The sequence below is a fragment of the Passer domesticus genome, chromosome 1 (assembly GCF_036417665.1).
Source record: "Passer domesticus isolate bPasDom1 chromosome 1, bPasDom1.hap1, whole genome shotgun sequence".
NCBI lineage: Eukaryota > Metazoa > Chordata > Aves > Passeriformes > Passeridae > Passer > Passer domesticus.
Window position 1 is genome coordinate 5,813,256 of NC_087474.1, and position 26,577 is coordinate 5,839,832.

Below are 26,577 nucleotides of genomic sequence, written 5' to 3' on the forward strand. Positions count from 1 at the left end.
ATTGTTGGCCTTGCTTTCCACTGCACAGCCACGGCCTTCCCTGGAACATGCAGTTCGGATTTTGGAAATTCCAGGACAGCCTTGCCCTTCCACTTGGGCAGCAGGAACATTCTCCAACTGCACAAATACTCCAGCATCCACTTACTGCCTTTTTGGGCAGTGTGAAGAAAATAATGATAATGCTGGAGTAATTCCAGACCCACATCTTTCTGCAGAGAGGAGATTGGCTTGTGCCGGACTCTGTTTGGTGCTTCAGCCCCCTGCCAGGGCCTGCAGAGCAGAGGATGCAAAGGAGCAGGTAAGAGTGGCCTGGCCACAGGGCAGCTGCTTTTCCTCCTCCACTGGTCCTGGAGGGAGTGAGCCCCTGGCAGGGACAACGAGGGACCAGGGTTTACAAGGCAGAACCAAGTTCTTCCAGATAAAGCATTACAATGGGAGTAATTACGTAAGACACCAGCCAAGCTCCTTCCTACCAAGAAAAGCCTCTAAAACCAACCCCCTTGGTCAGCTGAGCCTTTGCTGTTCCTTGCTCAGGGACACCTGGAGTCTTGCCATCAGTTCCCAGGTGACTCCTGCAGGCAGGCAGGGCTTGCAGGGCAGGGCTGGAACATGGTGTCAGCTCAGGTGAGCCCTTTCACTGGCAGCCGTGGCAGCCAGGGTGGTTGCTGTGTGTGAAATTCCAGTCTTTGCTGGGTGAAAGGATGGGCTGCAGCTTCCTTGATGCCTCTCTGGTTCACGCTGACTGCAGCAGGTGCTGGCACAGCTCCTCCCAGCTGTGTGGGGGGGACAATTCTCTGTGACACTGGCGGTGACAGCCACATTGTGCAGAAACCTTGCTTGGCCTTGTCTTCTGTTGCCTTTATGTTGTCTTTAAAAAAAAGCTAAAAAATCGGGAAACCCAAACAAATCCCCAAACAGGGAGAGCAGCAGCTTGCTTTATTTATGGCCTGAGTTGGTTGCCACACAGAATTTTGGACCTTTTGCTCCCAGGGGGGAAGAGTTGGAGGCTGCTGTCACCGGGAGCAGCACGGGTTTCCAGGAGCAGATGGAGATGATGGCATTGGGGATGGTGTCAGTTGTTCCTGCAGGGCATTCCTGGCCACAGACAGATCTGGTGCAGCCACACAGCCAGGCCATCACCTGAGAGAGAGATCCCTGCTGGGAAATCCCAGCCCTGGGCCAGAGCCCTGTTCCCAGCTGGGCTGCCTGGTGTAAGCAGAATTCAGTTCTGCCCTGTATTTGAGTGACTGCTCCCAGCTGACCTTGGAGATTTTGGTGAATAGGAAGCACAGAAGGAAAAGCCTCATCCCAGGGCAGGCACTGTCACAGCCCCCAGCTTGCTGCTGCCATACTGAGAATTTATTGTTTGTAAAGAAGGAAACTCTGTCTGGGGCTGAATTAAATCCCTGTGTCAAGGACTTCCTTCTCGCTGGCTCCTGGAGTGGGGGTGGCCGTGGCTGCCAGAGGAGCAGAGAGACCCTGCAGCAGCCAAAGTGAACCATACAAACAACAGCAGGGACAGCTCTGGCCTGGCTGCTTCCCCCATGGTAAGTCTTGGAGTCTTGTTTTAGTCTGGATCCATGCTGGGAGTTGGCTGGGAATGTCTCTGGTGTCACTGTCACAGCACCACCGTGGAGGTTTCACCCCCCCTGGCCCCTGCTCACTCCCCCTCCTGCAGGGCTGGGGAAGGGTGTTCAGTGTTCCAGCTCCTGGGCTGAGGTGAGGATGTGGCACCCACTGAAATTCAGGATGCGCTGGGGAAGGCAAACTGCTTCTCAGTGGGGGACACACACACAGATCCTGGAAGAAGCAGAAACCAGACACCTCAAATGACAACAGGAGGAGGCACTTTATAGATGTAAAATATTTTTATTCGTAAATGCTGATCTTCTAAATCTGTTTCCACAAATTCCAAAACCCATAACACTCTGTATACTTCAAAAAATTCTTTTTTTTGTGTTGTTTTTGTATTTTTTTTGCCAACATTAGATACTATTATACAGAACAGAAAAAACTGTAGGACAAATACTGGTAGGATGTTGGAATATTGTACAAGAGAAGAAAAATATTCAAGAAACAATTTAATACAGCTATTTATCAAGAGAAAAATATATACAATTGATTTATTCTGTAAGATAAAAATACATCATGCCATATACATTACAAGTTCAGAACTGTATTACTGAATATACCAACAGTTTACAGTCCACTTTAATTGTGCACACAAAAAAAAAACTTCATTTTTTTTTATATTTAGCCTGTGAAGTGTCAGTACCAGAATTTTAAGTACAAAATAAAAAGCTAACCTGGTTCAAAATGCTGATTAAATTTCTACAAGCAAACACAAAACAGTGTTTATTTTTTTTAAAGAAATGTAAACAAAAACAATCCATACAAACACATCTTTAAATTACATTTTCCAAAATCCTATTGCCAGAGTCCTGCAGCTGCAAGCACATTACACCTAATTTTTTTTTCCTTGTTTTCCTTTTAAGAAGGCTATCGCATCAGACTGAAGCTCCAACTCATTCTATGCTGTTTACAATGATTTCATCTGTAGGCTGAACAGTCACCTAATCCTTGACTACTTTTGCTGAAGAATAAAAACCATGTCCAGCCTCTATTTTGGGTGGTTTTAGCAGTTATTCACAGTTATCACAAATTGTAAGCACAAAAAAACCTGACTTAAGAAATAGGGATGCAACAATATAATACAAATAAAATTAATCTAAATTACCCAAACATCTACAAAAGTCAGAGTTGTAATATACACGGCCTTTAGCAGGCTTAAGGTTTACTTAAAAAAATTCTCATAAGACCACAGTTGAGACTGCTTTAAACATACAAAACCCCTCTCTTTAAACTGAGATTTTGGTTATTCGGAACTGGGAATCGCATGTCCGTGAGCACATGAGATCATATTGTAACATCCCTATCAACGTTTGAGAATAAGCACCCGAACTGCTGCAGAGTCTGGTAGCATTTGGTCAATAACTATTTTTATACTGTATTTTTTTTTCTCAAAATATTTACACTTTTATACAAAGTAACAGAGTTTGTTAGTTCTGCAGGTAACAGCAGCAGCTTGGCTTTCTTCTAACTTTCTTTTTAAAAATAGCTTCATTCACTTATTCAATAATAAATACAAAAAGGTTCTCTTATTTTACAGAAATCAAAAACTACAATAAACTGACTCATGGAATCAAGTATTTAAATGTATTTTAGTGCAAGTTATTTTTTCCCTTAGCTCTATCCCTAAGGAAGTCGTTTCAGTACATTCCTTGTTCAGTGGTGTCTACTTTTATTTAAAATTTTTTTCTTTAATTAGAGGGCCTGCCCCTTTATCAAATAAGGCTGTGGCCAGCACTTTGGACTTCTCCCTTTCGCTGGTGATTTCAGTCTTACATTCATAGTGGCCACCTGCCCTCCTGCAGGTCAGCCAGCGGTTCTTTGCCCAAGTTAAACAGTTTCTCCTTAGTGAGCTCAAAAACAAAAGTGCTGGACCATTCTGCTAACTCAGTTTCACCTCCACGTGTCTGGAAAGTCAGCTTCAGATTTTGCCGGCTTGCTTCTGGTGCTTGGTGGGTTATTTTTCCTTTTTTTTTTTTCTTTTTTTCTTTTTTTTCTTAACACTTGTGTAGAAATCTGTATTTCCAGAAGTGAAATTTTTTTTTCCCCCCTTCAAAAAGGCAACAATTTTCCGTCGACAAAATCAAAATGTGAATCACTTCTTCCTAGGGACAAGCAACCCTCAAAGACAGCAAGGAATGCATTCTAGTTCATCCACTTTCGGCAGTTTACAGCTCCACAGTGACATGGAATCTTGTGCTGGTCATCTTCAAAATCAAACTTATAGTCATAGCAAAGCTGCAATGAAAAGGCCCAAGAGTGGTTATGGAAGAGCAGGGATTTGCGACAGCTGTCCCTGTAGGTTGAACAGCAAACCCCAGCAGAGGCTGCACTGTAAGGGACAGGCACAGTTTTACAGGAAAGGGAAGGGAAATGTCACCTCCCCCCAGAGCAGAAGTTGTGCCACTGGCCAGGAATCACAGAATGGATGCACATGGCAAGAGGGGTGTAAAGAACCTACCTCCTCCCCCTTCTGGATTCTTCTGCTGGAGCTGATGATGATTTTGTGTCCTCTCTCAAAAGTGACCACCTCAGCCACGCAGTTGGGCGCACACGAATGGTTGATGTACCTAGGAAAGAAGAGTGGGACAGATGGAACCTCTCAGGAAAACCCATCCCTTGAGGCAAATCTGAACCAAACCTCAGGATGGCCTTAGCTCCACGGGCTCACCGCCTTTCCACATACAATTACATTACTCTGTACTTGTTTCTTTACCTAGAAAATGCCAAAAAAATCAAGGATCAAAAAAAATTCCTTTCTTCACAGCTGCCATGAAACTGAAAGATGAGCAAAGCTGATGGAAGAGACAGTGGGACAGTTTGAAGACTGAATGTACCAGCTCAGAGAATAAACCCCACAAACTCAGAGCCTCCAAGAGCCCCAGGCCAACAGGGGGATGCCCCAGGAGGAGGCAGGGATCCCTGCAGGGCCACCCACCTTGCAGGGCCTCCCGTTAGGGTGGCGTCGATGACGTGGTCGTTGTCAATGCGGAACATGTACACGCCGCGGTTCTGCAAGACACAAGGGCCACAAGGACTCTGGTGAGGTTTCACTGCAGTGCCAGTGATGAACCAACAACATGGGCCAGCTCCAGTCTGCATTCCAGATCAGGCACTGCCCACTGGCTCACAAGGGAAAGCACTGTCACACGCTGCCTGTGTCCCCACGGGTTTGTGAGGGATGATGGGTCACAAACACAAACCTCTGGACATTCCAGTTTTCCCTAACAGCTTCCTACTGCCTTTCATCTGGGATATTTGACTGCTTCCCAGACAGGCACTAACTGTTACAATGCCATCAAGTTACACAAAGGAAGTGGCTTTAAGAAGTTTTCATTAAAAACGGAGGTCCTGACATGTCTGCCAGAACTGTGTCCTCTGGATCAGAGGATGTGTCCTCTCTGCCTGGCCAGGGTGCTGTGAGATTTATTAAACATTGAAATACTCTGATAGCAACTACTGCAGACTCCTCTGGTTTAATTTCAAGCCTATTTTCATTTATGGTACAGGAGAAAACAAATCAGGGGACCTGAACTGTGCAGGCAGAACAGCATTTGTTTTGTTCTATGAATGTCTGAATGGGGAAGGGAAAAAGAGGGAATGAACAAACAGCCTTACCTGAGACTCATAGAGCTTCTCCTTCCTGTTTGCCACCTCATTCCGGATAATTGTCCCGATATATTCAATGACCATTGTGTGCTTTTCAATGTCTCGAGCAGCATATAAGCCCAGGCCCTAACAGAAGGTACACTGAGAATTAGTAACTTTACACTCACACTGTGTTCCTCACCGTGCCCCAAAGCAGCAGTGGAAAGGAGAGAGAGAAGCAGCACTGATAAATAATTGATGCAGTTACAGCCCAGAATCCAGCCTCACACAGATCCCAGAAAACTGGGCTGCTGTCTTGGTGATAAAGCTGCTCTTACCCCTCTGACACTGACTGTGTAAAGGTTATAAATTCACTGAGAAATAAAAGTGGGTTCTGCTAGACCAGAGACACCTGCGAGGAACCCAGGCATGGTGAAGTCCAGCCTGAAATAAACAACAACTATGTCCACACATGGCCAGATTAGTGACAAAGCTTTTCCAAAACAGACTGTGGGGCAAACCAGCAGCATCACATAAAGCAATGGATTCTATACTCTTAGAAGGCAAACAAGTACTGAGGTCTTCCTGCTGGTCTTGTATCACTTCATCAGCTTGGCCTGAGCATCTCAAGGTTCCACTGTGTATTTCTATCTCTATAAAGTTTTACTACGGTTTTGAGGAACAGGCTAGAAAAACAAAACAACAAACCACCCCAGAACTTAAATCCTTTTTCTAGATGACAATAACAAAGCAGTTTTTAAGATATTTACAGTAATTAGAAACAAATCTTACTTAAGGTCAATCTGTGCAATTGATGTGCCACTTAAAAATTGCCAATTTTGGAACAAGACTTAAAGGAATTCTGCAATCAGTTTGGTTTCAAATTTTCATCTGGACTCAGATAATTATATAGAAGATATGACATCCACAACATTTAGCTGTAAACCAGATATCAGTAAAAGCATATGTAGCTTTTGTAATAGCCATTTCCTGAAGCTGGAGCTGACCTGAATGCGAGAGCGAGCCAGGTACACGTTGGATTTCCACTCGGTTTTCATCTTGCGGTACTGAGAGGACTTGGAATGGACGAACTGTTTGCTGTAAGGCGCGTTCAGCTCCCCCGTGACTGTGCTCTGAAAGGACTTCGATGTGCTGGTGCTATTCAAGGTGTGAGGCCTGTAGGAATTGGGCATGTAACAGGAAAGAATACAAGAAAAACTGAAGATTTCTCTGAAAACAGCCAGGAAACCCAATAAAAATCCTCTCAGACATACAGACACTTAAAGCCAGCTAGCGGAGACACAAAGCAGTTCCTCTGACTGGGGCATGCACATTCACAGCCAAGGACGACAGGGTTTGTAAGCAGCAGACGAAAGCACAAATAACCCTAAAGCAGCCTATAAACCCTGGGCTGTACTATGTGAAATTAAAACAAAATACCTTAACACAAACCTCTTGACATGGGTACTCATTTTAGGCTCGGCACGGGCACAGCCCGTGGGGTTGATGGCAAGAGGAAGTTCCATTAAGGGGTTTCGGCCATAGCGGAAAGTGTAATTCTCACAGGCCTCAACCCCTGGCAGCTGCAAAAAAAAAAAGAGAAAAAGAAAAAAAAATACAAATAATTATATGTTTAATTATATGTGTAACAAAATGTTTACTTCTCCACACTTCTTTCTGTTCCCCTTCTCAAGTGTCTATGCAGCAAGTGGGATGATCCAGCAAGAACTGGGGTGCTGAACTCACCGATTCTGCAATCCTGGCCACGGCAGACACTGTCAAACCAAAGAGGTCTTCACCCTTCAGATAGCCCGGGAACAGCTGGAGCATTTCAGATTCTTTTCTAACAGAAGCAACAGGCTCCAGGATTTTATCCCACACACCTACACAACCATTGGGAGAGAGTTACAGTGATCAAAAAAATAAAAAACTATTGCACTTGGTTTTAAAACAAACGCCTGAGGATATGGGAACCAGAACTCAGCACTGAGAAAACTTTTGTCTTTGATTGTCTACACAAACAGGCCAGGACCTAGAAAGTGAAGTGGAGAATGACTGTTGAGTTGCTAAGTTTTGGGATTTAACAAATCCCAATCAAAACCACCATGGATTCTGCACCCTCAGTTCTCAGAAATGAAGCTTTCAGTGTTCTCAGCATGGAAACTTTCAGTCCTCTGACAAGAACATGGACAGGTTTCTCTTGAGAAATGCTGCAAAAGTATGATTTTCTGAAAATACATAATGTATTTATTTCCACTGATTGACTGTAGTCAGTGCTCATTCTGTGAGGGCATCAGCACCCACAGCACTAAGGCCTTGAGACCCGGAGGGTTATAATCCTCCAGCACATCCAGGAGCCAATTTCCAAGACCTGCCTAGGTGTTCACGGGCACCCTGACATTCTTCACCCTGACAGGGACAGTACCCACCCTGAGAACAATGTGGTCACTCAGCTGTTGTCAGAGCACCCTAACTTGAGCCCAGCTGATTTGAAGGTAACTCAGTAGAGGCTCTGTGTTTAAACCAACTCACTTTTCATGAAATGAAACCTGCACTGACTTTCCTACTGCTTTAGTTCAATGTTCAACACTCAGTCTTGGGTCTCCTCTGTGGACTTGGAACAATTCTTCTGATCTGCAGCTTATACAGTTTCTTCAGAGGTGATCACAGTCCTCACAGCAGGGTATTAAAAATGGGCCCTGGAAGCTCACTATAAACACTATGTTAGAACAGTGCCTGCGACAGCTGCTTCCAACAGGTACTGTACACAGGAATCAGCAGTACCACAATGAACAGCAAAGCCACAAATTCATCATCTTAGCTGACAATATTTACCTTTAGGTGTCGTGTCAGTCAGAACCAGATCCTCATGGCCCTGCTCCACCACCTTGATGACGAAGAGCGGGAGCCCGTCCTTCTCCTCGATGGAGCAGAGGTAGCGGCAGCGCCTGTTGGCGTACCTCATGCTCCAGTAGAGCCTGCTGGCCTCGTAGCCCACGGGGAAGAGGGCTTTGGAGGAGTGGAAGGCCTGCATCTGCTGTGGCAGCAGCTGGCCCACGGCGTGGAAGATGAGGCTCCCCACACGGAAGGTGTGGTCGCGCTCCCCGCGCTGGACGATGCTGGCGATCTGCCGCACCTCGTCGCGCTGCACGTACACCCTCCGGAACACGGCGAAGTAACTCAGCTCCTGCTCGTGAGTTCCCTTTGGTTTGTGCATGGGGCAGAGCATGGTCTTGTCTTTAAAAAACATGCATTGTGCTTTAATGGCACAGGTAAAGTGATAAATATTGGTGCACCTTAACCTGTGGCAACCGCTGGTGGCACCCATTTTGTGACAGAACATGCATTTCATCTGCAGGCCTCTCCGCAGTGCTAGTTCCACGTTTATTAAGGCACCAGCTTGTGTCTCGTAGACTTCTGTAGACCAAAGAGCACAGTTCAAATGGACCCAAAGGTCTAAATCCAGGTTGAGAAGCCTTGCTGGTCCATCAGTTAATCCGTCACCCTCCTCGTGACAGAAGCAACATTTCCTGTAGTCTTTAGGCACAGGGTCTGGTTTAAGGGTTGTGCCCAGTTTTTTAAGAAATTCATCTATTTCTTCTTCACAAGGAGGTTTGAATGATCCTTTAGGAATCACAATCTGAATGCTCCACTTTTTCCATTTCATCCCTTTCCATTTCTTACTGGGAGGCCGGCAGTCCTCCAGACTGCTGTGTATTGCTTTTAACCTGGGTTTGAGTTTCACCGTTACCTTCAGCTCATCCGGTTTCGCCTCAACCTTGGCTGCTTCAAAGGCAGGGGGGAACATGATGGGGGGTGATGAGGGTGGAGAAACCTTTTCCTGCAGCTGAGGCAGACAATGGACGTCCAAAGTGGAGATGTTGTTGCTGTACTGATGGAATGCTTTGGGCGGCCTCTCCTTCATTGGCGACTGTGGCAGGGTTGGGACTGATTCCTGATAATCAACAGAAAACTCTTTAAGAAAAAGATCCCAAACTTGTTAATCATTAAATAGAACCTGAAAACATGGGCAGATCAGTATGGGAGAGGCTTCTCCAAATGCCTAAAATCAAGGTATAGCAACAGAGAAAGAAGGAAATTATCCTGACCCATGTGGCCACCACTTGGATCAGGATTTGGAGCAGGAAACTCTCCCAGCCTACCTAGAACATGGTGCCCCTTCAATACACGAGAGAAAGCACAAATAATCCTTTGTCCAGGTTCTGAATGCAAAACTCCTCAACTGCCATCTGTGAGCTGCCTGCCAGCTTTAGTTCTTGGGGATTCTTAGAAAGTTTTGTTAGAACACAAAGTAACCTTAAAATATGGGTCACAAAATAATTTAAAGCGTAAGAATCTGATATATGGTAGAAGTGGAAAATTTAAAACTAATGCCACATAATTTTTTCCTGGAAACAAGTGAGGAGGAATTTCTGCAGGGCTTTAGATTAGATGCAACTTGAGGACTTAAACTATTCAGTCACAGTAAACAAGAATTATACCTGCAGATATTTGTGGGGAAAAAAAACAAAACAAAACAAAACAACCAAAAACCTAAGAGAGAAAACAAGAAACAACAAAGGAAGTTTATATTATGAAGTGCTTAATGTGGTTGTGTGATTAATCTTGAAAGAGTAAATTAAAGGATCAAGAGGCTGAACATGACATTTAATTAACTTAATTAGGTACATGCTGATGCACTTGTAGAGGAATGTTACCCTGTTTATACAACAACTGAAAATGAGCTACATGGCACTCTAAAAGGATATGGATGCACACAGAGTTATCTTCTCCAGGGTTGTATTTTTTAATTCAATTGCTTTTGAGAAAGTAAGTAGGATGCACTTGAGGGAATGCTTCAAACTATACAGTCTATACAGGACTATGAGAACACATTAATTAGGTAAAGCTTGAAGGACACAGCCTGTTCTGTACAATGATTTAGGGAAAAAGGTACATATGATCTAGAAACAGCAGAAGACAAGTTAGTTAAAAGCAGTACTCAAAAAATTTTAACTGTGAGAAACTCAACAAGATCATTCAGTCTTTAGTGAAGACTATTTCATTTTTAATGATTAAATAATTAGATAAATTTATTTATCTAATTAGATAATTCAGTGTCATTCTGATTCAGATCATTCTGACACTGAATGACCCTTGAGACAGCAAGAAATGATGCCCCGTTTCTCTCAGGTGTTGGACACCCCTTGCAGTGTCTGCAGGTAGAGAACTACAAGAGAATATTTGGGACCACCTGAGAAAATTCCCTGGCCTGATTCCACCTTCAGTTGAATGAAGTTCCTCAGATGTACTTCTCCAGTGCTAAGGAACTCCTTTCCCTGGTCACTGTCAGCTCACAGGCTCCTTACTGGTGTTTTGGTAATCAGTGCTTTAAAATGGCAGCTTCACCCAAATAAAGTCAAGGAACAGGATTCTATTTTCCTGGTTACACTGAACAAATTAAACTCTTTTTACAAACTTGCTGCTCAATTGTTCTTTTCACAGCTGTAATTTTATTTTTAACTGTAAAAGCCAAATCCAAATGCAGGCTACACCCCTTAAAAACCTGTCTGTGGTTGCTTACAATGTCCAGAGAACTTGAATCACTCATTTTTTGAGACTACATCTTCAAAGCCTGGGAGGGAAGCCAAAGGTGATGGTTTTTCTGCCATGCATCTGTCAGACACAAAGTTCTGCAAATATGATTCCTAATTCATGCTGCTGGTTCAGAATCTCAACGTCTGAATATAGAGCAATTAATTTATAAACCTCTCAAATGAAGTGCAAACTTCCCCCTCGGCCCCTCTCTGTTCTCCAACAAATAGCTGCAATAATTTCAGCTCACTTGGGTCTGCCAGTGTTTGATACTTACTTTGTTCTCTGAGTTTTTTGCTTGCACAGCTGCTGAATAAAGAGCAAAGCAGTTGTTGCTACAGAATACAATGTCCTTCATTTTATCTGAGCCTTCTTGGGAATCCTGGGAATCAAACACAGAAGAGTGTAAGAAGTGCATTCTAATACCATTCTTCACATAGTAAGTGTAATGAAACAAATCTTCCAATCTGGCTGGAAACTCTTTATTTGTAGAACATTTGTGAAATAATGAGGGATGCTGTGATATAAATACTTGATTATTTGACAGATCTAACGTTACCACCACCTACACCCCTGTTCTTCAGCATTTTCTGCCTTTCACAGAAGTTTAACAATCAAAATAAAGCATTCTACACCATGCATCCATCTGCTCCATAGGCACTCTTGCAAAGCAAAATCCATTTTCTTTTATCTTTAGATGGCAAAAGAATGTCTCATTTCAGTCTAATCAAAGCCAGATCACACTGTTTTATCTACTGATCCATCTGCAAAACCTTACTGGGAATTCAGTGTATTCCTGTCTGCATGAACACTTTCCTCTGTGCAAGTTCTGGCTGTGTCATTGTGGTGTAGTCACCTCCTGGTCACTGAAGAGCAATGGCATTCTTTGAAGGAATGACACTTCCCAGTGTAAGGACAAGAGATTGCAACTGAAACCTGATTCCTGCCCCAAAGGAGTGCAAGTATTCCTGCTCTTACAGTAATTCCTGACACAGCAACCTGGCTGCCACACAAATGAGCTTTTTCTGAATTGAGGTCCCTGAAGAAGTCAGGGAAGGAGGTTGGTAGCAGAACTTTGAGAACCCCTATAGATGGGACCTGTTTTATGAAATGTCCTGGGATTCATTTTGTATGAGTAACAAGAACTTTGCCATTTTTTAGCTGTACTGCAGATGTGCCTGAATGTCCCACCCTGAATCAGGACACACAAGGAAGGGGGACAACACAGGAAGCTGAAGAGCTCTTGGCTGGCAGGACAAGCAGGACTTTGTGCCACCCCTTGCTTTAAGGAGCCCAGCTGAGCACAGGGCCCTGCCCTGGGCACCTCAGCACTGACCTGTTTGAGGAAGGGCAGGTCTTTGAAGGATTTCCTCACACCACTGCCCAGAACCACGACCTTGCAGTGGGAGCACCAGCGAGGCCTCAGTGCTGAGCCTTCTGCCATGCTCTGGCTGTGATCCTTGTAGCCAGCCAGACCTAGGGAACAGATTATCTGTCAGAGGCTGCATCAGATCAAACCAGATTTGTGAGACATCACAGTATTCCTCACTGGTCTAGAGGGCTAGCATCTTCCTGGATAGGGCATGGAAGGAGGACTTTAAACCTTGACCTGACAGATAAAGTGTATAAAGCAGACCTAAAACAGCTGTGCAAACCAGGCAAAAACACATCCTTGTGTGAAAAAATCACAAAATTAACTAACACAGGAATACCAACCACTTGAATAATCATGTCAAGCTTTCCAGCATGGGAACAATCTTCCTGAATTATGTATTTAAAATCAGACTGGACATAAAAAACCCTAATAAATGTTAGGAATTAAGGGAGAAATGCCTCACCTACAGTGATGTAAACAGACAATGGAAATCAGAGATGGATGAGAACTCCTCATGGTTAAATCCAGGAGCATCCACATGATCATGTAAGAAGTGAAAAGTTTTATTTGGAACAAGAATCAATTATTGAATTCTAGAGCGTGGATTTATGAGGCTGAAATGCATCCATACTGACTCAGTTAAAGCCTGGCACTGAACACTGGGAGGTTAAACCCACTCACCATTGCTGTTGGCAGGGAATGGCACATTGGGCTGCTTCAGTCCATAGGGCCCCACCATCCTGGCAGGTCCCATGGATCCTGCCTGGGGACCCTGCAGCAGCAAGTGCTGCCTGTACTCCATAGATGGGTTCCCTCTGGGAGTGTTGGTGGCTGCCATGGAGGATGGGACGTCTGGAGCATTACTGACCTCGTAACTGTTGGGAATTCTGACATGGAGCAGGTTGGAGAATGCTGCTACAACGCTACTGATGTTCTAAAAACAGGAATAAAAAAAAATAATTTGTTTACATCTGACAAACAGCAGAGATACAAACTATTAGAAGACTGCAACAGCAGCATTATTGCACTGTAACCCCCTCGGAGTCACTGTACATAAACCAAATTAACTGCTGCTGTACTCCATGTATGTAATACATGCTAATTCTTCTTACCTCAGCAGCTGTAGGATGTAAAGTAATTGCTACAGAGATAAGGCCAGATTTAGGACCGTTCTGGGATGGTCCAAGCTGGGAGGAGAAGAAGCCAGAACCAGGTAATGCGCCTGAACCGGGTTCTGATTTTATGTAATTCCTTTTGGCTTCTGAACCTGAAAATAAACCAGAATACAGCACATTAATCCTACACTTATGGGAACAGACAGAAAACCAGTCCTAGCTGTAAGTGTTGACTCTGCTGCAGCCTCACCTTTCCCAGTGCTGCTGGGCAGGATGGGAATGATGGGAGATGGGACAGGTTCTGGGTTCTCCTCCTTTACAACCGACAAGTCTGGGTAGCGACTGATCTCCATTCCCACCACGCTTTCAGGAGAGGAAGAAGGAACAAAGCTGTCGGGAGTGTCCCTGTCCTCACAGTGATCTTGAACCCTGTAACAAAACCCAAAAAAGCTGTTTTGGAAATGGACTAAAATTCTGGTAAGCCAAAGTTATAAATCATGACAGGGAACTAAAGTGAACTTGCTGGTTGCTCCTGGTCACACAACACAAGTAGGTGGTTGGCCATCACCTCTGGGTATCTCATATCCCATTGCACACATATTCCATTTCTTGGGAAAGATCCATGAAGAAAACAAAGACACTAACAAAGCCAAACCCTCTGTTCCCCATGGCTCTATCCACCAGGGTAAAAAACGAACATTTAATATCTGAACTGTTTTAATATTTAAACTGTCTGGCCTTTGTCCACATACAGGCTCCAGTGTTTCACAGACATCCACATTTTGGGCAGGCAAATGAAAGGGAGGCAAAAGGCAAGATCTCTGCAGGGAGACTCATGTTCCAGCCAGTGTTTCTCACCTGGGAAGCTGAGTGGAGCTCTGCAGTTTCAGGCTGGCTCCTGCACAGTCTTGCTGCTGCTACAGCAGTCACCTGTCACTGCAGCACCACACTGCTCCAAGAAAAGCACCTATTTGTACAGTTTTCTTTCACTTTTAAAAGATCAAGGTAAGGAATTCCTAACAATTTAGCAGAATCTGGAGTGTAGCAATGACTGGAATCACCTACTCACTATGCTGCTCTCTACACATGGAATGTTAGGAGTTAAAATGATCCCACATGCCATTCTCTGCCCTTCTGTGCCTGTGCAAAAAGGGTTTTGTTTCTCCACACCTTCACAGTCTCCTCCAATGAAAGATCACAGAATCTGCTCCATCTTTTAGAAGATGTCAAGTAAAACCTACCTTAACTCCTCCTGGTTGTTGTGAGGTGGTGTTGGAAGTGAAGCAGGAACATCCACAGTTTTGGGGCCCTGGGCCATTGCTCTGGCTAATAAATCATCTTGTGGTCTGAAAGGCAACTGGAACTGCTTTGGCCCCAGAGCTTTGGTAACTGAAAGCAGAGAGGCACAGAGAGCACAATGAGACATCTGGACAGCTCTTTCAGGGATGGACATGCTGCCTGCTGGGTGTGGGTGGGGGGCCTGATGGTGACACCATTCTAAGGCACTTGGGAGCTCAAAAAATTGTGACCAGTCAGGATTAACTTCCATTTTTACAAAAACCTGCCAATTTTGAGCAAACAGGGCCTGAAAGGCTTTTGAGTGTTTTCTTCCACTATGAGAGGATGTTTGTTTACTTAAAAAACCCATAAAACTACAAAAAAATTTGTAACAAGAAAGGAAAAGGGGTGTGAAAAAAAGGATTTTAATCACTGAATAGTCCTTACAAAGAGCCAGTACAAAGAATAGAAAGCAATTTTAACTGTCCAAATTGTAAGTATCAGGAAATACACACTGACTGCACACATTCTGGATAGGCTGTTTGAGCTCACTTAACCAAGGAGCTCATACCAGTCATTTGTACTGGACCCAAAAAAACTCATCTTAAGGTTTTCTTTCTCATTTCTTAAGAGTGTCTCTAGCTCTCAACATGTTTTTGAATGGGAACAAGGAAAAGGCACCAACACCTGACACTATACTGGTGTAAAATATTGCTGGCTAGTAATGATTTTAACCTTGAAAAGTCTGGGCATTTTGTTTTTCTAAAGGAGCATTGCAACTGAGAAGCATCCTAGGAGGTAACCTGGAGGAGTCTGAGGGGAGACCTCCCAGCAGCCTCCAGCTTCCTCATGATGGGGGGCAGAGGGGCAGTGTGGATCTCTTCTCTCTGGTCACCAGTGAAAGGACCCAAGGGAAGGGCCTGAAGTTTTGTCAGGGGAGGTTTAGGTTGGATATCAGAGAAAGGTTCCTCACCCAGAGGGTGGCTGGGCACTGAACAGGGCAGTGGTCACAGCACCAAACCTGAGAGAGCTCCAAGAGCATTTGGACAATTCTCTCAGGCACAGGGTGGGATTGTTGGGGGTGTCCAGTGCAGGGCTGGGAGCTGGACTCAGTGATCCTCATGGGTCCCTTCCAACTCAGCATGTTTTATGATTCAAGGATCTATTTTGCCATTTGCTACAAGCAGGACAGACTTCACAGCACCAACACACAGAGCCTTACCATCGTGGCCTCCCAGCACTGCAGCCTTGCCAGCGAGCTCCTCGGTGGTGGCAAAGCCATTGACCAACTTCTGGCAGGCCACAGGCGGCGGCGTGGGAGGGAGAGAGGCCGGGGGGGTCGGGGGATTGCTCAGGTTGTTCTGCTGCACGACATGAGTGAAAGAGCCAGCAATCAGGATGGAACACAGGGAGAGAACTTGCCTTGTTCCAGTACCAATGAAACCCACTCGGTTTCACAGATGTAGAACTGAGAGGCAGCCATAGCTGAGACCCAAGCATGAGACAGAAAGGTGTCTACTGTACAAGACACAATGATTGGCTTTTCTTGTATCAGGGATATCAGAGAAATAGTTCACGTGAGTAAACACTGCCAAAAGAAGATGTGGCTGAACTATTTACAAAAATGCACAAAGAGCATTTTAAGGAACGGTTTCAAACTAGCTCCTGCAATTTCAGCAAAGGTCCCAACTCCATGCTGAGAGCTGTTCCACAGTGTTCTCCAGCACCATGAACAAGTCAGCTTCCCCAAATGCCCCTCTAGGGGAAGCACAGGATGAGCTGTCACTGAAGCATCCACCATGGAGCAGCAGATACTCTGCAAGTTCATACTCTGGGCTACTCCTCACCAGTTTATTCAACTGCCCATATTTTAAATGAAAGTTAAATGAGAGCTTCAGTATCTGTTGTTCCTGCAGTCATGCCCACAAAGCTAATCCTCATTACTTACTTTTGACCACCAGAACTGTTTTTGTAGGTGCTATTCTCAGCTTACACACTGTGTAAGGCTGGAGAAAACATCACTGGTTTTAATAGGTTTTTGTATTAGAGTATCCAAGCAGCAAATTTGATTCTGTCTGTTCAGTATCCCACTGCCCTCCCAGTACTGCCACTGATCTCCGAGACTAAGTTTTAAATGCTGTGGGTTATTAACTCATCAACAAACAGTCTATTTTGTTCAGAGTTCCCAGGGTCTTAGTTAGGGCTTGGTGGGCAAATGAGAAAAAGTCTATTTCTTATTTAATTCACATTAAGAAATGTTGAATGCTTTCAAAGACTTTGCAAAATACTGAGAATTCAGTCTTTTCTGCTCCACAAAACTGCAATTACAATTTTCATTATTTAGCATCCATTTGTTAAAAGAGTATTTGTAGTTTTTCATTAGTTTACAACAACAGTTTCCAGAACCAATATCAACTTTCAGAGGGTAAAACAATGGTGACTGTTTCACACTATCTAGTCTAGCAATAGAAGGTTATTTTTCTTCTAGTTGCATAAAAGGCAAGAACGCTGTAGTAATAATATCATGGACTTCTCTTCCCACAGAGAGCACACAACAGAAATACGGATTAAAAGCATACCTTGTAAATGAGCTGGGAATAGTAATCTGAAGCCCCATCAAGAGTAGCACTACCAAAACTTCCCACAAGTCGATTTCCACCACTGAGTTGGCCACTGCCATAAGGGAGAAAGTGTGCAAAGCTCACTCCAATTATTGGTTCCACCAAAGGCAGAAGAGAAAGCTGCTGTATTAAAAGAAAAAAAAAGTCAGAAATTAAGTCTAAGACAGAACACTGCAATCCTCCAGTCAGGAGAGTGCTTTCTAATTTAGAAGAAGAATTGGAATTTATCCACTGTCAGGAAATTGTTCAGCTCCAGCTCCCTGCCAGCTCATCCAGAGGCTGTCAGAGCTGACAGGAACTCTGTGGCTTTGGGACTACCTGCCATGTCAGCCCACCTTCCAAAATTAAACACCAAACTTTAAATTCCCTGACTTTGTGGAAGTTCACATTTTCCCCTGTGCTCAAAATTCAACTTAAGCCTCAACTTCACTTCCACTGGGAGAAATCCACTGCTCCACATGGCCTCTGGACTGCTCCTGCACACTCACCTGTTTCAGCTGGATGAAGGTATCTGCATTAGGATAAACAGCCTGCTTCTCTTCTTCCTCTTTTTTCCTCTTCTTGGACCGAGGAGCTGCCTTCTCTCCTGTCCTCTGAGCCCGCTTGTTTCTCTGCTTCTTGGTTTCAGGTCCTACATCTGCTCTCTGGAGCTGGCTGTTACTGCACCCAAAGGTACCTTGCATCTGGGCTCCTGCAGTTTGCTGGGGTGAAAAAAGGAAGTGCAGCAGAATTTTTGACATGTTAATACACAGTTCACTCTGAATTACTGCACGGCTCTGAAAGCACAGGCACAGAGTAATAAATCTCAGTGATAACAAAGTGTATTTTACTGGCAGGTGGAACTGCTAAACTGTCCCTACAGACAGAATTATGACTTCTCATTAACACCACTGACATCCGAAAACATCATTAGAAACTCAGAGGCCAGTAACATTCTCTTTTGAATACCCCCTAAAATAAAGTTCAATGTGCATGAAACCTTGGAGATGTTCACCAGGGCCAAATGAAAGACAGACTTGGTGGCAGAAGAGAGGCATGGAAATACAAAAGTATTTTGAGGTTAGCAACAAAAAAAGTGCTGTGAACCTTTCTGGATTGTACCACTTGCTTAAATACTTCCAGTACAAATCTGCAAAGCCTTTCTTCCCATGGAAGTATAGCTGGGTAAAAAGGATCAGGATGGGACTCTAATGATACAGGGGCAAGACAAAAGAAAGTCCATTAAAAAAAAAATCATTGTAATTTTAAACAGCTCTACATGACCCCTATCACTAGTATTTTAATATTCCTACCACATATTTTAACTGTAGATCTTTTACACTTATTTACAAGTTGCTCACAATTACCTTTACTTTTATGAGTATTTTTTCCTTTTAAACATATTTAAATTTTGTTTTCAAAATTAATTTAGAGTTTAGGCAGTCAAAACTCAAAAGCAGAGATTAAGATTACAATAAAATGACCAACAAGTGTAAGTGTAAAGGGTATCCTACCTCCACAGAAAGCACTTTTCTTTAGGTCTGTTTTTAAAGACCTTACAAATTAATAAATCATACAGATGACTCAGGTGGAATCACAGGAGAAAAGGACACACACCATGTTCAGTACAGACACATACCAGTAGTCAGTAATTAGGAATCATACATCATAAAATAATGCCTTAATATTAGGAAGTGGTATTTTTTGAAAACATTTTTTTGTAGAAAATTTGGGGTTTTTTTGCATTTTAGTGACTTCTGAATATGCTGACCTAAGAAGCCATGTTAAAATGTATTCTTTGCTCAACGCAGTGATTTATTTGTGGAGAAAAGGCAGGAAAGAGGCTAAAGATCCTTAAAGCTGTTTCCTCCACCCTGTACAGGTAGGTTATGACCCCACACATGCCCACAGTAAGGCACAGACTAGGCTGGACTGCTGCTGACCAGAGTAACAAAACCATACCAGGCTCACCATTCCTTCAGCTGGACTCTGCTTCTCTGCTAACTTTTTATCCCCAGAAGCCTCTTCTTCTGCTCGGCCACTGTTCTCTGGTTTCTGATTTAGAAGAGATGAGGACTTCTTGTTTTTTAGCAGGTGTTTCAGCAGTTCATTCCCTGACTCCCCCTTGGCTGCCAGAGCACCGGGTGCCTGTGCTGGACTCGGAGCTGAAGAGGTTGGCTGTGAGGTGACCTTCTCCTCCTCCACCTTAATACTGCTTGGATTTTCTGGTTTAGGCTCAGCTTGACCTGAGCATTGATCAGTTTCTGCCTTTTCCAGTTTAACTTCTTGGAGGCTGGTGGGTGTGTCCATTTTAGCCTTTTCAGGCTCTGCATTCCCCCCGGGCTGTTTCTGGGACACGCTGCTGCTGCTGGGGAGCTTCCCCTCCATCTCTGGGGAGCTCTCTCCTGTGTTGGATGTCGAGGGGCCTGTTAGCTCCAGGGACTCCAGCTCATCCTGGTGCCGTGGCTCATTGGGGGTGTTCACTGTGGGGGTGGAGGTAGCGTCAGAAATGGTTGGGGTTGATGGTGCAGTGATATCCGAGTGTGGAGTTGACGGGGCTTTTATGGACTCAGCATCGTCGTCCTTTTTCTTTTTCCGTGCCCTTTTCTTTTTGCCTTTCTCTTCTGGGATTATGTCAGAATACAGCTGGATGAGAGACTGGCCTGATACAGGGATGTTTGCAGCCTGGGGCACACCAGTGTCCGACCCACATGGGGCACTGCCCCCCAGCACTGGAGATGAAGGGACAGCAGAAGGGAACGGAGGTCTGACCTGGTTCTGCGTGAAGGCAGCCCCAGGGAGATTCCCATGAGTTTGTTTTACATTATGGAAATTGGGGGCTCCACCTGGACCAGCAGATGCATCAGGTCCAAAGGCTGCAGGTCCCACTGGCCTTCGCTCTGTGCTTTGCATAAAATTGGTGGCAGGAGGGGAGGTCACAGCGCCCTGCTGCAGCATCTGCCCCATCTGCTGCTGCTGCTGTGGGGACGGCTGCAGGGGCCGAGGGGTTTGCATGAAATCACAAGGCAGCTCAGAATTGAAGAAAGGTATCTGAGATAAGGATGCTTTGTTGTTCAGCTCAGGCCCCATCATACTGTGCTGCTCCAGCTCCATCCTCTGCTGCAGAGCTCTCTGTCGATCCACCTCCTGCATCAGCTGGATGCGCTGCCGCTCCTGCTGCTCCCGTAAGCGTTCCTTGCGCTCCCGCTCCTGGAAGCTTTCACTGAAAGGGTTGTTGTCCTCAAACTCCACCCTTGGGGGTGGCCCTGCCTGTGCAGCTGCATTTGGGCCAGGCACAGGAGCCGGTGCACCAGGAGTCATCGGCAGTGGTGTCATTGGAGGCTGCATCCTTGCTGGATTCATGGAAATGTGACTCGCAGGGTTTGCAGGCTGCCATCCGGATAGATTTGGCATCCTGGTGGGGTTGGATTGCCCAGGGATCACCACTGCGTGTTGCTGATGCTGGAGCTGCTGTGCCACCATGGGGAAGCTCTGCTGATTCATTGCTGGTGCTGCTCCTCCTGGAACCATGGGAGGCTGGGCCTGGACCCCTGGCATTATGGAATGTGGGGCCATCCCACACTGCTGCTGCTGCTGCTGCTGCTTGATCCGGTACTCCTCAATCAGCTCCGCGTGCTCCTTCTGCTGCTTCCGGATCTAAACATTGAAACAGTCATTATTCACCCCTGCCACCAACTGGCTGTGCAAGCAGCATAAAGCATGTAACTCACCACTGTAATTTCAGGAGGCAATGAACCTCAGGCCAAACCAGAATTTCTGCACTGTTTTTAATGCTAAACAGCCATTATTTCATCAGAAATACTTCCCAGCCCAAGACCTCAGACAAAACAGCAGCGTCTCAAAGTTCTAATTACAAACCAAGACTGCACTGTGCTAGAGAATATACAAACCTAAACCAGCAGTGATCCTCGTCCTACAGATCTTATCTGTGCACAGAATACAACAGTTGGGAAAAGACAGGAAAAGGGAAACAGTGAGATGGATGACGTTCACACATCAGCAACATTTTAAAAATATATAATTGGAAAAGAAAATTTTGCAGGAAAACAGTGATGGATATTCCCATTTGTTCATAGGCAGATCCTCAGACATCTCACGTCAGATGAAAACTGCAACTGCTGCTTGAAACGTTAAGATTTTAAGACCAAAATAAACTCAACATGAGCACAGCAAGTTATGCCTTGTAGCTCAGACTGGAGAAAGTTGAGGGAAACTGCAGAAGTTGAGGGAAGGACACAACACTGTCAACTGGACAAGAGCCTTTTAGAAACACTGCAGGGACCCAACTAAACTAAAAACAGAAGGATTTGCAATCCACTGGTTGATGATACACACATTATGGAAAATCCCCCCCTCATTTCTGCTCATTTGATTATGACTTCCACAGCTTATGTAGGGATAGAGAAGCTCTGTAATGAATTGTGTGATAGCCCCCTCCTTTATCTGAAACAAGGACTAAGGCAGAAAGCTCAAGGTAACAGTGATGCCACAGGACACACTTCAGGCTGCAGGACAGATGCACCCAAAAGGTTATTTACACAATAATCCCAGGTCCAAGCTGATTTATGAGCTCTGCCTTGGCACTGACACTGCTGGATAAACAGTGCTACTGCACAGAGGCACTGACAGGGCCCATCTGCACTGCACAGACCCAGTGCTCCCCTGGTCCTACAGCACTAAACCCACGCTGACTCTGTGGGGCTGTACCTTGAGGACCCCAAAGCACCCCAACCTCCTGGGGCTGGATCAGCTGTGACTGTCCCTGGAATGGCTGTGGTGTCCAAGGCCCAGGGCTGAGCTGAGCTGAGATGTCAGCAGTGCAGGGAGGGCAGGGCAGAGCCTGTGAGCACAGGCACAGTGCCACAGGGCCATCTGGCAGTGTCTGCCTGGCCAATAACCCTGACTCACATCAGCTCCTGGGGCACAGTCAGCTCCGCGGTCTCTGTGCCTGTGCCCAGGACCAGCCACTCCCACGGATCCAGGAGCTCTTTTCTCTCTCCATACATACTGAGACTTTTCAAAAACTAACAGGAGCTTGATTGCAGAAAAATTATTTGATCTGATTTGAAAGAGTGGCAAATTGCTTCCAATAGAAGGTGGTTAAAACTATGCTTTAAACCTCATTGAAGCTCCTACGAGGTACAGAACAAAATGCTGCTTAGGATGTGGATGAATCAACCACTGGTCTAAATCAGTGGCTAAAGGGCAGTGGATGGCTTCTGCTAGCAGTAGATTAAACTAAAATTTAAAAATTACAAATAGGAGAACCTAAATTATGGGGCAGTAAATGGACCTGCCAGCAAGGTCATGGTTGACAGCTGTTACTTCAGTCTAACTCCACCAAAAGATTAGACTGTCGTATGTATAAAAAAAATGGTTAAAGGGAATTATTTTTTGCATTTTTTTCTACTTGTGATTCATTGTGGAAGGGGAAAATAATTATGTAGAAATAATTTACCCACTCCATCCCTCTTCCACACAGTGGAAAGATGAGCCAACTAATATCCCATCCAGCACATACTTTGTCTTGAAGCAACACAGGAGAACTTGAGGGTCAGATATTGCTCAGGACTTCATTCCAAGCTGTCTGCTGCCAAGTTTTTTCCTTCATACGAGTAAAGGATAATTCTAAAGCATTTTCATTTTCAGCAGGACTAGTTGATCCTGACAATCATGCCAGGTAATTTATAATAAAAGTCTTGAGGAACACAGCACTAACTACTGGCAAAGCATATTAACAAAACTATCACAGGTTTCATCTTACTATTATCACAGTTCCAGTATGTGAAATTCCAACTGAATGTAAGGAAAGGAAAACAAAGCCCAGTGAAAGTGGTTACATGTAGAAACAGGGGCCCAGAAAGGCTGGGAAATCTCTTCCCCTGGAGACTTACAGAACTTGACTGACAAGGTGCTGAGTAACCTGATTTAATCGTGAAGCTACTTCTGCTTTGATCATGACTAAAAGATCTCCAGACATCCCTTTGACCTGTGTTATTCCATGACACAATACTGTTGATCAGCATCTAGAAATGAGACAGACCATAAAACTAGTCTAACACTAAAGATGTAATAAAAACAGATTTTCAAACTGTAGAAAAACCAGAAGATTGGGTTAGGACATTCATTCAAGCCTGAAACAAAGCCCTGCATGCTAAAACTTTTCTCTGAATATTTCATTTTTGCTTGGCATGGTGCCAAGAACTCTGCTGCAAGTCGATTTGCCAAGGAATTCCCCTCTTCCCAAAAGTACTAACCCAGCCACAGAATATTCCTTTGCAGTTCCAGTGTCACCTCCACTCCCAAGCAATGCTGTCACACAGAACAAAACAGGGAGCGGCTCCTTTAGGTAGAGCTCTACTGTGTCCTTCAGAAGATTTAAAGGAAAGACTTACTACCACTGTGACAGCTCAGTGCCAAGGTGAACAGTCTGGATTCCAGAGGATTACCTGATCTAGCTGTTTTTGGACCATACTTTGCTGCTCAGTAACGTGCTTCAGCTGCTCTGCATCCTCCTCTGGGAACTCCCGGCCGGCTTTCTTGGCCGTGCGCTGTTTGGCTGAAAGAGCCTTCTTGGATTTTCTGTGGGCTCCAATCTGCTCCTCCAGGTACTTCTGCTGCATTTGAAGAAGTTGTTGTGTATCCTGCAGCCATTCCTCGTATTGCTTTCGTTGTGAATCATCTGGAGAGAAGGGAAATGAAGTGTGATATGATCTCATCCTGATGATGAGGACTCATCCTACTTTTTAAAACTCAAGTTTAACAATCAGGTTCCCCTCCCTATTTTAAGAAACTAATGGTCAAATTCAGCCAAATCTGACAGAGAATTTGGTATTTCAAGAAATACAATGTTTGTGGAATGACTTGCATAAATGAGACAGATATCCAAATTACTGCATTTGTGAGAGAAAACACATTTGCCAGTGAGCAAATGTGCTTTGAGAACTGCTACAGAACCCAGCGATTCCCTGTCCTGCCACAGAAGAGGGGACATGGAAGATCTCTGGAAGTACTCAAGTACAAAGAGATTAGGGAGCAAGGACATAAAGGAAACATGGCCTGATAAATTCTGGTGTTTGCAGAAAACTGTTGTACGTATAAAATTGATTTTTATTACAACTTCAAAGAAAAATATTAAAATGATGAACACCATCAAATATTCATGAAGTGAAAGAAATATACTGTCTTTGTAAAAATCACTTTGTCAGTGTCAGCCCTCAGCATGGGGCCTTCAGCACCAGTGCCATTTTGTAACCCCAAAATAAATGCCTCTCATTTAGGCTGTAACTGAGGCATTGCTCTTCTTCCAAATGAGAAATGCTCGTCTGCCACGGGCAGTCCACTGCTCTCTGATGTTTTTCTGGAGGCAAAACAACCATGTCTGGTAACACTTGACCTCACTAAGCACAGAAAGCAAGAGAGAACACTGGTGATGGTGCCATTTGTTTAACAGAGACCCTTGTTTAACAGAGATACCACTCAGCTCCATGATTTCAATATAACCACGTCCTCCTTGTACTCCAGACCCTTCTAGACTCTACCAATCACTGTGTCAGGGACAGCTTTGACTGAACACCTCAACTAAACCTACTCAGGGTGAGCTACAACCTCAAGGTGCTTTCAGGAAAAAATTCTGCAGAACTGATCCCAAAAACTGAGGGGACAATTGAGTGGAAATACTGAGAGTATAATGAGAAACATGAAAGCACTGAAATGTTAATGAGTTCCAGGTAAGAGTAACTACTACTGAACTGAAAACCAGATTTACTCAAGTGCTCAGAACCCACCACCACCCAACCAGAGCAGGGCCATGCTGAGTGCCATGTGGAATCACACCACTAATAATTAATAAAGATAATATTGCCAAAGCTCCTTACTGCATACTCAGTGCTGCTACTCCAGCTTCTGGAAAATGTGAAGGAGTTTACTTCTGTTTCTTATTCACAAATATCAAGTGAAGTATTTGTAGTAAGAGAAACACTTTTTTACACATGGTCTTCCTCTCGCAACATATGCTCCGTTTTAATTTCTACTAATAAATCTTTCTCGTCACAGAGACTAGGATTCACAATTGATCTAGGGCAGCCAGAAATATGGAATGCAAAAAGCTAGTGCAGTGTATTTCTGCTTTCAACAACTGTGCTTCACCAGCCAGGCTTGCCTAACCAGTGCCTGGAAAGCTTTTTCTGGTATCTGTTCAAATGAAAATGATGCTGCACAAAACTTTCTGCCTCTGAAAAAAAAAATTCCATCAATACACAGCTGTTCTCATTGAGCTCAGAATATTGTAACACAACCCAAGACCAGGTTTCTGATACAGCAGTCAGTTAATATATTATTGCTCTTACACAAATCCAAACAATGTTAATTTTCTGTTTCCCTCTTTCCTTACGGTGTTTTGTTGATGATAGCTTCTAGAAAAAAAATGTTAACAGCATTTACTATATACCCCATCATTACCTGGCATTGTAATGATGAAATGACTCAATTTTAAAATGATGTTTTTTTTGAGAGAGAATCCATCTATGGATAGTTCATTTGAAAGAAAGCAGAACTGTAAAATAAAAGAAAACCCACCAAACCATAAAAAAATTATGAAATCTTTACTTACTGACAAAACCAGGACCAAAATTGGGAGGATTAGGTCTAGAAATCTGAGGTGTCAAACTTCCATCCTAGAAATTTCAGTAAAACAGATAGACAAGGATATTGAATTATGATTAAATTAAAATACTCCAAACTTGTGATCATTATTGAACAGTTTTGTTTCAAGCCCATATCACATTGCATTACCTGTGCAATTGCCTGTTGCATATGATTTTGGCCTTCACTGGTCTGAGCCCCTGGCACTGGCTGACCCATAAAGGGAAACCTATTGATAAACAGAAAGAAATTGTAACCTTGCAAACCAGCATTTTAGGAGAGTGAGAGAACTTTATTATGTTCAACTTAAACAAAGCACCCAAACATCATACAGACATGCACTCGAACTTCTGTATCAGACCTTTTCAACATCTGGAGAATACAGACAGCCTTTTGCCCTTGGCTGAAATGATTGCATTTTACATTTTTCAGAGAGATGATGTAAACATGAACTACTGTGTTAGAACAGTGAAAACACACACACACAAGTCTGTATTTTAATATTTTATAATTTAAAGAAAAACAGCTGAATGTATTCAGGTTTCATGGCCACCATCACAGTCAACTGCAGTTGGGTAAATGTACACCTTGGATAAGCCATTTATTATCATGGAGAAAACCCAGTCTGAAGGGCCACACCAAAAGAACAGGCACTGATCCTCCCTGGCCCCTGGACTCCCCACCTACCCTAAGGACAGTCATGGTGCAGCCTGCACAGTTCATGGCTCCTTTT

The 26,577-nt window shown here is 44.2% G+C and overlaps 1 protein-coding gene across 13 annotated transcripts in view; it reads right to left on the minus strand.

Moving 5' to 3' along the window:
• Nucleotides 1-1,849: 1,849 nt before the first annotated feature.
• The window catches only part of KMT2C (lysine methyltransferase 2C), a 187,325-nt gene continuing 162,597 nt past the window's right edge, over nucleotides 1,850-26,577 (minus strand). For 7 of the 13 annotated variants that reach the window (XM_064430461.1, XM_064430949.1, XM_064430878.1 and 4 more), the window contains 21 exons: nucleotides 25,995-26,073; nucleotides 25,813-25,876; nucleotides 23,651-23,883; nucleotides 19,143-20,837; nucleotides 17,690-17,902; nucleotides 17,160-17,324; nucleotides 15,803-15,944; nucleotides 14,544-14,691; nucleotides 13,553-13,731; nucleotides 13,300-13,454; nucleotides 12,869-13,121; nucleotides 12,149-12,288; nucleotides 11,090-11,194; nucleotides 8,053-9,172; nucleotides 6,964-7,100; nucleotides 6,658-6,800; nucleotides 6,225-6,393; nucleotides 5,248-5,364; nucleotides 4,568-4,641; nucleotides 4,091-4,199; nucleotides 1,850-3,867 (listed from right to left, as the gene is read on the minus strand). In XM_064430461.1, coding sequence (XP_064286531.1) covers nucleotides 3,775-3,867; nucleotides 4,091-4,199; nucleotides 4,568-4,641; nucleotides 5,248-5,364; nucleotides 6,225-6,393; nucleotides 6,658-6,800; nucleotides 6,964-7,100; nucleotides 8,053-9,172; nucleotides 11,090-11,194; nucleotides 12,149-12,288; nucleotides 12,869-13,121; nucleotides 13,300-13,454; nucleotides 13,553-13,731; nucleotides 14,544-14,691; nucleotides 15,803-15,944; nucleotides 17,160-17,324; nucleotides 17,690-17,902; nucleotides 19,143-20,837; nucleotides 23,651-23,883; nucleotides 25,813-25,876; nucleotides 25,995-26,073 — 5,533 coding nt within the window. In that variant the 3' untranslated portion in view covers nucleotides 1,850-3,774. The remainder of the gene's footprint in view (nucleotides 3,868-4,090; nucleotides 4,200-4,567; nucleotides 4,642-5,247; nucleotides 5,365-6,224; nucleotides 6,394-6,657; nucleotides 6,801-6,963; nucleotides 7,101-8,052; nucleotides 9,173-11,089; nucleotides 11,195-12,148; nucleotides 12,289-12,868; nucleotides 13,122-13,299; nucleotides 13,455-13,552; nucleotides 13,732-14,543; nucleotides 14,692-15,802; nucleotides 15,945-17,159; nucleotides 17,325-17,689; nucleotides 17,903-19,142; nucleotides 20,838-23,650; nucleotides 23,884-25,812; nucleotides 25,877-25,994; nucleotides 26,074-26,577) is intronic. The other 6 variants (XM_064431113.1, XM_064430643.1, XM_064430384.1 and 3 more) reach the window with 4 other exon arrangements.